Here is an 11,569-nt window from a genome sequence, read left to right on the forward strand (position 1 = left end):
TATTTATTTCCTTATATCATGATAAATGTTTATTATTCATGCTAGAATTGTATTAACCGGAAACATAATACATGTGTGAATACATAGACAAACAGAGTGTCACTAGTATGCCTCTACTTGACTAGCTCGTTGATCAAAGATGGTTAAGTTTCCTAACCATTGACATGGGTTGTCATTTGATTAACGGGATCACACCATTAGGAGAATGATGTGATTGACTTGACCCATTCCGTTAGCTTAGCACCCGATCGTTTAGTATGTTGCTATTGCTTTCTTCATGACTTATACATGTTCCTATGACTATGAGATTATGGAACTCCCGTTTACTGGAGGAACACTTTGTGTGCTACCAAACGTCACAACGTAACTGGGTGATTATAAATGTGCTCTACAGGTGTCTCCGAAGGTACTTGTTGGGTTGGCTTATTTCAAGATTAGGATTTGTCACTCGATTGTCGGAGAGGTATCTCTGGGCCCTCTCGGTAATGCACATCATTTAAGCCTTGCAAGCATTGCAACTAATGAGTTATTTGTGGGATGATGTATTACGGAACGAGTAAAGAGACTTGCCGGTAACGAGATTGAACTAGGTATTGCGATACCGACGATCGAATCTCGGGCAAGCAACATACCGATGACAAAGGGAACAACGTATGTTGTTATGCGGTCTGACCGATAAAGATCTTCGTAGAATATGTGGGAGCCAATATGAACATCCAGGCTCCGCTATTGGTTATTGACCGGAGACGTGTCTCGGTCATGTCTACATAGTTCTCGAACCTGTAGGGTCCGCACGCTTAACGTTTCGATGACAGTTATATTATGAGTTTATATGTTTTGATGTACCAAAGGTTGTTCGGAGTCCCGGATGTGATCACGGACATGACGAGGAGTCTCGAAATGGTCGAGACATGAAGATTGATATATTGGAAGCCTATGTTTGGATATCGGAAGTGTTCCGGGTGAAATCGGGATTTTACCGGAGTACCGGGAGGTTACCGGAACCCCCCGGGGACTTAATGGACCTTAGTGGGCCTTGGTGGAAAGATAGGAGAGGCGGCCAGGGCATGGGCCGTGCCCCCTCCCCTAGTCTGAATAGGACAAGGAGAGGGGGCGGCGCCCCCCTTCCTTCTTCTCCTCCACCTCTTTCCCCTCTCTCTCCTAGTCCAACAAGGAAAGGGGGGGAGTCCTACTCCCGGTAGGAGTAGGAATCCTCCTGGCGCGCCCCTCTCTAGGCCGGCCGCACCCCCCTTGCTCCTTTATATACGGGGGCAAGGGGGCACCCTAGAGACACAACAATTGATCGTTTGATCTTTTAGCCGTGTGCGGTGCCCCCTCCACCATAGTCCACCTCGATAATACTGTAGCGGTGCTTAGGCGAAGCCCTGCGTCGGTAGAACATCATCATCGTCACCACGCCGTCGTGCTGACGAAACTCTCCCTCAACATTCGGCTGGATCGGAGTTCGAGGGACGTCATCGGGCTGAACGTGTGCTGAACTCGGAGGTGCCGTACGTTCGGTACTTGATCGGTCGGATCATGAAGACGTACGACTACATCAACCGCGTTGTGCTAATGCTTCCGCTTTCGGTCTACGAGGGTACATGGACAACACTCTCCCCTCTCGTTGCTATGCATCACCATGATCTTGCGTGTGCGTAGGAATTTTTTTGAAATAACTACATTCCCCGACACTAATTGCTAAAATCTGCCCACAACTAAAATTGGGAAAATGTTAGATTTTTATTTGGTCAAGTAGTCTAATCAGCCCCCTCTAGACATACTTTTGATCCTACACAAAGTTGTCACAATCGCCCGATCACACGAATCTAGGGTTTACCCCAAAGCTACAAAGGTGGAGGACGGAGAGCATCACCTTAATGCTGCTATCCGGAAGGGAACAATGCTCAAGAGCGTAGTCGTTGCGAGCTCTGGCACGACTAGAGACAAGGCTTTCACCTGGACAAACCCTACAAGCTCTGCACCATGGTGGCGTAGATTTGGGTCGAGCCCTGTTTGGTCCCCATAGTGAGCCCGAGGCTGCAACCACCTAGATCGATCGACCGTGGTGCGTTGGAGCATCACACAAAAAAGACGTTCGCTCTCAAAAGGGAAGGTCATAGCTGACTAGGCCCCGCCGCATCAAACACCATCTAGCTACTAGGTCGCCACAACAACCACCACACATGTTGGAGCACCGTCCATGGGTCGCCACAACAACCACTGCACACGTTGGAGCACCATCCGAGGCCGACCATCGTGCAATCCATCACAGGGGTGTGTGCACCCGAGCAAGGTAGCGTGAAGGGAAACTCACGCCCCTTACGACAACAAGGGGAGGGGAGAGGAGATGGGTTGTTGCCGGTTGCCAAGGTTCCTACCCAAGCCGCGTAAAAGGAGCGATACAGGAGCCTTTTTCGTACATTCATTGACAAAAAATTGGGAGATAATTTCGCTTCTTCCACCCTGTGCACGAACCAAGGATGCACACATGCTTTTTAGAATACGAGTACCTAGGTGCATGGGCACCTAGGCCGTTTATGGCAAGCCATTTTTATTAGTGCATGGCGTGCAATCAATGAAACATTAGCTTTCCATCTTTTATTTGCATGCACTGCTGTCAATAATTGCTTTCCAAAAAATATTATGTTGATTTCCTAGCAATAATCCCTTTCCAAATATTATGTTGACGTATTATACCTCATATAAATATACACATACTCAGACTATTATATCTAACAAAAATATATACGTACCATAAGTATTGTGTAATGAAAAATATACATATTCCCGTCGTATTATATGTACTAAGAATATACACATACTTGCTGTATTATACAAAAAGATTATGGATATACCTCGGGTATCTCAAATACCTACTAACAAGACGTAATGAATATATCTAGATATATCATGAGTATGTAGATACCTAAAAAATATCATGAGTATGTATGTAAATCTGGTATGTATATACTTAAATGGTGTACGTACTTCAAATCATTGACACATGCCGATGTATCAAATACCCGCTAATGAGACACAATGTACGATATACTCACAAATCTCCTTGTATATACCCAGCAAACTTAAAAATAAAACAGTATACCCAATGTGTATGCGCGTGTATATACCTACGTGAAAAAGGGTAGGAAAATATTTTAGGCACCCCGTCAACATGTAGAAAGTAAAAATCTGATTGCGTATATACCTCGGTACATGAAATATGGCATCCATAGGTATCTAATATCGGAAGTGATAAAATCGTAGGAAAGAAAAATGCTATCTTAATTTGGAATAATAAATGTTGTATGTGTCCAGCCAACCATGCAACATACGTCAGATCATACAAATATGAAAAAAAAATCTATGTATACCCAAGGACATTTTCTCTCTTCAATTTGTATTACTAACGTCTCTCAACAAGGAAGGATGTCATGCATGGGTATTTTTTTGCATGCTAAAAAAGTGTTAACATGCATGGCGTGTTGGACCATATTTAATGGTATCCATTTATGGTTATCTTTATAACTCTTTCCAAACTACGTAATTATTTCCAAATCAGTAATCTGTGATGGATTGACCTTTAACGCAATCGAACGGTGGAAAGGCAAGGAGGCTGGGCACCTAGGTGTCCCAAATGGCCGTCCTATATATATTGGTCTCATCAAGTCTAGTCCATATGAAAATTTGAAATACGAGTAACTAGGATTATTATATTAGTTACTGGACTGGTGCATGCAGTTCTCCACCACATATCAAGCATGATCCTCATTACTCCTATAAAGAATGTTGAACTACCTGCCCTCCTGGGGGACATCCTCACCGCCACCGTCAACCATCGTCGGTCGAAGAAGAAGGCGAAACACTTACCTGCTCATCGATAAAGAATCTTTTCGACATGGACAAATCGACGAGGGTGAGGGTGGCGGGAGTTCAGGCCGTGGAGCAAAGAGGGCTAAATAGGCAAGGCAAACAGCGAGAGCCGAGAGGTGACCGAATTATTGGCCCCGCCGATTTTTTGAAGAAGCACGTGAACTCGTGCCATCTCCCCGCTCGACGAGCTTGACGTCGCGTTCCCCTTCTTTGCACGCGGAGAGCTTGGCCGAGTGAAAATGGTCGATTTGACCGTTCCTGCCAGCCTGGCCGAGAGGTTCAGGATACCGAACACACACACGCCTACGGTATGTGAGCTGATACTTGATAAGGTGAAATACTCATTTTTCCTGACCAGTCTACCTTATCAGCCTTGGATTTGGACTAGGCTCCACATTAACATCCGGCCAAAGTAGCACCCCGCATAATTTCTTGTGGAACGTCAGTAGTAACCTTTCACCACCGCAACGTTTAATAGGATTATCTGACGGCACAGCGTTAGGACAAAACAAGCATTGTACACTTACGTACGCACCCACCTCCACACAATTCCGTATGCTCCAAACTCTCGACAGGGAAACGGAACCCCTCTGGCCCAGACCATTTTCTTATCAGGTGAGACTGTGAGAGCGTGACGTCTCTTTTTTTCCTTCTCATCCATCTCGCCCTGCCCGCAATGGGGGGCGGGCGATGGCGGGACGGCGACCGGTAGGTGCCATGTCAATTCCTGCCGCGATTCGTGCGTACGCATGTAGACACGGACGTAGCCTGGGATCGGATATACAACAAATAAACCGGAGCGTACACGGCCAAAACCCGAGCCCAAGAGATCCAGTTGTTTACTCGCGGCCTGATCCTCGATCATTTTGCTCGCTGTATGGCCGAGGACGTGCTGGTTGCTGTATGGATTTGTATGTACAGATGGGAAATGTCGTATCCTGTACCGGTCGCGGTCGCTTCTTTTTGATGGGCAGCGACCCGGCGAGAAAGGATTCCGGATTTCTGGCCCAGGCCGCGCCAGATCTCCGGTTCCAGGCCGTCGCACGAGCACCACAGACCGCAGCCCCTCTCGCCCGCACGGCGCACACGGCACACACACGACACGATCGCGGGAAGCCCCCGACACCTGGGCAGGGCAGCCCTCCCCCTAGGAGCCATCATCATTGCCCCAATAATTCACTCCCCGCACCGGACGCCGATCGCCACCACCACCACCACCAGTAGAGGGCGCGCGGCGCGCCAATAATAGGGGCGCGAGCATGGCGTCCCAGCGCTGAAACACACTGCACGCTGGTTGGTCAGTGGCCACTGGCCGGCCACCGCACGCGCGCACCCACGCTTCGATCGAGCACGAGCACGCCGATGTCCATGCGCGACCGCCGCGCCTCCGCCGTGTCCCCGTCGCTGCGCTTCCTCGGCTTCATCAAGCAGCCGGATGACGCCGGCGCTGCCGACCAGGAGCTCGAGCTCGACGAGCGCGACGTAGTCTGGTCGTCGTCCCCCTCCTTCTCCTCGGCCTCCACCGCCTCGTCGCCCTCGCCCACGCCGTCCCCGTCCGGGGGAAGCCACCGCTGGCCCCTCTCCTCCCGCGCCTTCCCGTCCGGCGGCGCCGGCCTGTCGTCGCTCATCGCCGACGAGGACAGCCGCTCGCCCAGCGCGGCCATCCCGGCCGCGGCCCGACGGGAGAGGCAGCCGCGCTCCCAGCCGTACCACCAGTCTGCGCCGGTGGCCGTGCCTGCCTGGTCCAAGGCGACGGCGGACAGGCGACGCCGGGAGGCGGAGCAAGAGGCCGCTGACGAGGAGGACGAGGACGACGACGAACTCATGGTGCCGCCGCACGAGATGGCCGCGCGCCGGGCCGCGGCGGCGGCGTCGGTGATGGAGGGCGCCGGGCGGACGCTGAAGGGGCGCGACCTCCGGCGCATGCGCAACGCCGTGTGGCGTACCACCGGCTTCCTCGACCTGTGAAAAAGGACGCTCCTTTGGAGGTTTCTCTCGCTGCCCACGTCACTCCAATTCATGGTGTAGTATTCGTTACAGAAAATGTGGATCTTTTGTTGCTACGTTTGGGATTCTAGGCGAAATATTTTGATGTATGTACTACTAGTAAATTAACAAGTGGTTATGTTTTTCTAGAAGAAAAGATGCTGATCACGGAGCAATTAAATAAGGTCTAAATGGCTAGATTGAACTTGCAACTAACCACAATAGCCACTGGGCTACAATTGCTTTATGATCTGTACAATTTTTTCTGTAAAAAGTTTAAAACGTCTTATAAAAACAAACGGAGGAAGTACTTACTACTGAGCTTCATTTAGAAGGGAAGAAAAAGATTTGCAGAAGGTAAGTAAAATGTATTGCATGGTAGAAACATGTATGAGTGTAAATGTTGTACTCTCTCTGTTTATTTTTATAAGACGTTTAGACAATTCAGACAGCCCACAGAATAGTTCAGTGTCAGCTGTTCAAAACGTCTTATGAAAGTGAACGGAAAGAGTGTCTATTTTTATAATTGGAAAGACCACAACACATTTTACCAGTCGTACGTGTACATTGTGATTAGCAGAGTGCTTTTATCTGGTGTTGCACTAGTACTCTATCCAGGGTCTCCGTTACCAGCTGCAGGTGAAGAATCCTCTTTCTCATTGACACACTCTAATGGATTTGATTTACAATCATGTTGATGCTAATTTTGATCCTTTTACTGTTAAATCCTGTTTTGGTGCTATCATTCGGGACAGCGCTGATTGCCTTTTTTTTTCTGCTTGGAATTGACTGGAAGGGTGCTCAGATGGAACCGAAGTTAAACTGTTATCTTGTTGAGAGCATCTCTGATGGTTGTGAGATAACTGTTGCTAAAATTTGCTAGTTCTTTTTCTTTATAAAGATGTCTCTCCCTCCGATTTCATTTAGTAGAAACTACAATGTCTTAAATCTAGTAGAATAAAAGAATAAAAGCAGCATATGCTATATATGACCTAGAGCATCCGAAGATCCACCTTCAGCGCATCATCAACCAGGCTTGTACTCATGGATATACCCATACCCCACCCGTTTATACTCACATGTGAACCTTACCCGTGAAGTGTGTCGTGAGCTTGTGAACCTATGTTAAAGTTGTCACCAATTGTCAATTTAAATTAAGATAATTGTTATGTATTCATCTATCTGTTATTGAGTTGAGATAAATATTATTTTTGATCAAATGTGATACCGATGAATGTAAAATTGTGAATATCGTGTGTACTATTTAATCTAACCATTGGGTACCACATGTGAATTTGGTATCCTTTCGATATTTTGATAATATGTATGTTGTTGCTTTCTTTAGAGGTGTCATGTGAACATCGACTACATGACACTTCACCATGCTTGGGCCTAACAGAAGGCATTGTGGAGTAATAAGTAGATGATGGGTTGCTAGAGTGGCCGTATGATCAAAATTAGTCTAGAGGGGGGTGATTAGACTACTTGACTAAATAAAAATCTGACATTTTCCCAATTTTAGTTGTGGACAGATTTTAGCAAATCTAGCAAGTCAACCATCACCCTACACACGCAATTCTAAGAGTATAGCAGCAAAAAGTAAGACATTGCACATGTAAGTAAAGGAGGGGTTTGGAGAAGGCAAACACAATGGGGACACGGTAATTTTTGGCGTGGTTCCGATAGGTGGTGCTATTGTACGTCCACGTTGATGGAGACTTCAACCCACGAAGGGTAAATGCTACGCGAATCCACAAAGGGCTCCACCCACGAAGGGTCCATCAAGAAGCAACCTTGTCAATCTCACCATGGCCACCGTTCACGAAAGACTTGCCTCACTCGGGTAGATCTTCACAAAGTAGGCGATCTACTTGTCCTTACAAACTTCTTGGTTCAAGTCCACATCATGTCGGAGGCTCCCAAGCGACACCTAACCAATCTACGAGACACCACTCTCCAAAAGGTAATAGATGGTGTGATTGATGATGAACTTTTTGCTCTTGTACTTCAAATGATAGTCTCTCCAACTCTCAACTCCCTCTCAGAGATTTGGCTATGGTGAAAGAAAGATTTGAGTGGAAAGCAACTTGGAGAAGGCTAGAAATCAAGGTTCAAATGGTAGGAATGGAATATCTTGATCTCAACACATGAGTAGGTGGTTCTCTCTCAGAAAATGAGTAGTGGAAGTGTAGACACGTTCTGATGGCTCTATTGCTAAGTAAGAGGGGGTGGAGGGGTATATATAGCCTCCACACAAAATCCAACCATTACACACGACTCAACTCGGTGGCACCGACCTATGTAAAAGATATGAACTTTAGGAGTCTCGGTGCGACTAACTGGAAACATCTATGAGGGACCGATGTGCAATGATAAAGGCAAACCTCGTTTCGTTGCCACCGATTGCATCAAATCGGTAGAACCGAAGTGAAGCAATAAGACAACAGAAGGTTGGCAAGCTATCTCGGTGGCACCGATTGCAAAACTCGGTAAGATCGAAATAATTGCAACAGATGACAACGAGTTGGCAAGACCATCTCGGTAGGACCGAGATTCATATCGATGACTCCGATCTGTTAAGGTTTGGCTGTGGCAGTGTCTAGATGAACTATGGGTCTGGATATGTAGGTTTCGGTGGGACTGAGTTGGATTGTCGGGTTTAGGACATATTTGGATAGAGAAAGTGGCTTAGGGTTTTTGAACAATATCACTAAGAACTTGAGCAACCAGATCATCAACAACACCTCATCCCCTTTTAATAGTATTGGTTTTTCTTTGGACTCAATGTGATCTTGGATCACTTAACAAAAAATGTAGAGTCTTGAGATTTTGCCAATCCATGTCCTTAGCATTTTGAGGGGTCCACAATCACTAGTCTTTGCCATGCCAATCATTGAACTTCCTGAAATCTTTAATTTGAATAGATATTAGTTCAATGAGATATATGTTATTCTTAATTACCAAAAACACCCGGGGATTAGTTGCACTTTCAATCTCCTCTTTTTGGTAATGCTGACAACATATAGATCAAAGCTTTGACAAATGATTAAATGAATGAAATACATCGTCGTTTTGAGAAGTATGTGATAAGAAAGAGCTCCCCCTAAATTTGTGTATTATTAAAAATTTGTGTTTGAATGAAAATGCACAATCGATTAGGATCATGGGTCACTCTTCCTTGTCACATACAACTCGGTGGAGCGCACAAAGTGATATGATTGGAAGTAAGCACTCATAACCAAAAACACAAGTGAATGATCATACAAGATAATGATATGATAAGCAGTGTGCATAACATGAAGCATTGTATGATCAAGCACAAACAACCAACATAGTATCTCACACATACAACAAATCAAAGTAGCATAAACCAAGTAGTAGCAAAAGCTCGAAGAAATCAAACAAGCAAATCAAAGTAGCGTAAACCAAGTAGTATCAAAAACTCGAAGAAATCAAATGAGAAAAAGCAAGACGCACTCTCTCTCGAAGCCTAATGATCTATACAAATTCTCCCCCTTTGGCAACAAGTATCAATAGGCTTGGATAGGTATAGAGCTATGCGTCTCTCTAGACACGATCCGTGGCAGCTCCTAGAGGTGAAGATATCTGGTGGGAAGCTCCGTTGTGTGTAGACGGTGTTGAGAGAAGTGTATCTGCAAAAGCTTTGGCTGACGTCTGCTGAATTGGTGGAGTAGACATTAGCGGTGGAACTGATGGAGTAGCAGCAGGGGCTGAAGTGGTAGTCCTCATATCTATAGTAGGCACGGTAGCAGACCTTGCTACCCTAGGCACTGTTTGGAATCTGTTGTTGGAAATATGCCCTAGAGGCAATAATAAAAGCATTATTATTATATTTCCTTGTTCATGATAATTGTCTTTATTCATGCTATAATTGTGTTATCCGGAAATCGTAATACATGTGTGAATAATAGACACCAACATGTCCCTAGTAAGCCTCTAGTTGACTAGCTCGTTGATCAACAGATAATCATGGTTTCCTGACTATGGACATTGGATGTCATTGATAACGAGATCACACCATTAGGAGAATGATGTGATGGACAAGACCCAATCCTAAACATAACATAAGATTGTATAGTTCGTTTGCTAGAGTTATTCCAATGTCAAGTATCCTTTCCTTAGACCATGAGATCGTGTAACTCCCGGATACCGTAGGAGTGCTTTGGGTGTACCAAACGTCACAACGTAACTGGGTGACTATAAAGGTATACTACGGGTATCTCCGAAAGTGTCTGTTGGGTTGACACGGATCAAGACTGGGATTTGTCACTCCGTATGACGGAGAGGTATCACTGGGCCCACTCGGTAATGCATCATCATTATGAGTTCAAAGTGACCAAGTGTCTGGTCACGGGATCATGCATTACGGTACGAGTAAAGTGACTTGTCGGTAACGAGATTGAACAAGGTATTGGGATACCGACGATCGAATCTCGGGCAAGTAACATACCGATTGACAAAGGGAATTGTATACGGGGTTGCTTGAATCCTCGACATCGTGGTTCATCCGATGAGATCATCGAGGAGCATGTGGGAGCCAACATGGGTATCCAGATCCCGCTGTTGGTTATTGACCGGAGAGCAATCTCGGTCATGTCTACATGTCTCCCGAACCCGTAGGGTCTACACACTTAAGGTTCGGTGACGCTAGGGTTGTAGGGATATGTATATGCAGTAACCCGAATGTTGTTCGGAGTCCCGGATGAGATCCCGGACGTCACGAGGAGTTCCGGAATGGTCCGGAGGTAAAGAATTATATATAGGAAGTGCTATTTCGGCTATCGGGACAAGTTTCGGGGTCACCGATGTTGTACCGGGACCACCGGAAGGGTCCCGGGGGTCCACCGGGTGGGGCCACCTATCCCGGGGGGCCCCATGGGCTGAAGTGGGAAGGGATCCAGCCCAAAGTGGGCTGGGGCGCCACTTCCCCTAGGGCCCATGCGCCTAGGGTGGGGGAAACCCTAAAGGGGGGCGCCCCCTTGCTTGGGGGGCAAGCCCCCACCCCTTGGCCGCCGCCCCCCTAGGAGATTGCATCTCCTAGGGCCGCCGCCCCCCCTAGGCCCCCTATATATAGTGGGGGGGGGATGGAGGAACTCTCACCTACGCCTTTGGTGCCTCCCTCTCCCTCTCCAACACCTCCTCCTCCTCCATAGAGCTTGGCGAAGCCCTGCCGGAGTACTGCAGCTCCATCACCACTACGCCGTCGTGCTGCTGCTGGAGCCATCTTCCTCAACCTCTCCTTCCCCCTTGCTGGATCAAGAAGAAGGAGACGTCACGCTGACCGTACGTGTGTTGAACGCGGAGGTGCCGTCCGTTCGGCGCTAGGATCTCCGGTGATTTGGATCACGTCGAGTACGACTCCCTCATCCCCGTTCTTTGAACGCTTCCGCACGCGATCTACAAAGGTATGTAGATGCATCCGATCACTCGTTGCTAGATGAACTCATAGATGGATCTTGGTGAAACCGTAGGAAAATTTTTGTTTTCTGCAACGTTCCCCAACAGTGGCATCATGAGCTAGGTCTATGTGTAGTTCTCTTTGCACGAGTAGAACACAATTTGTTGTGGGCGTAGATGTTGTCAACTTTCTTGCCGCTACTAGTCTTATTTTTTCTTCAACGGTATTGTGGGATGAAGCGGCCCAAACCAACCTTACACGTACGCTTACGTGAGACCGGTTCCACCGACT

The 11,569-nt window shown here is 47.0% G+C and overlaps 1 protein-coding gene across 1 annotated transcript; it reads left to right on the forward strand.

The window, feature by feature from the left end:
- Positions 1-4,910: 4,910 nt before the first annotated feature.
- Positions 4,911-6,075, forward strand: LOC125539227. The gene has a single exon (XM_048702608.1). It carries the CDS (start codon positions 5,236-5,238, stop codon positions 5,839-5,841), a length of 606 nt encoding a protein of 201 aa, XP_048558565.1. The 5' UTR covers positions 4,911-5,235; the 3' UTR covers positions 5,842-6,075.
- The last annotated feature ends 5,494 nt before the right edge of the window (positions 6,076-11,569 follow it).

Source organism: Triticum urartu, chromosome 2 (genome assembly GCF_003073215.2).
Source record: "Triticum urartu cultivar G1812 chromosome 2, Tu2.1, whole genome shotgun sequence".
Classification (NCBI taxonomy): Eukaryota; Viridiplantae; Streptophyta; class Magnoliopsida; order Poales; family Poaceae; genus Triticum; species Triticum urartu.

Bases quoted from the DNA above. Each gene is read 5' to 3' on its own strand.
- LOC125539227 (XM_048702608.1), top strand. From the start codon at position 5,236: ATGTCCATGCGCGACCGCCGCGCCTCCGCCGTGTCCCCGTCGCTGCGC.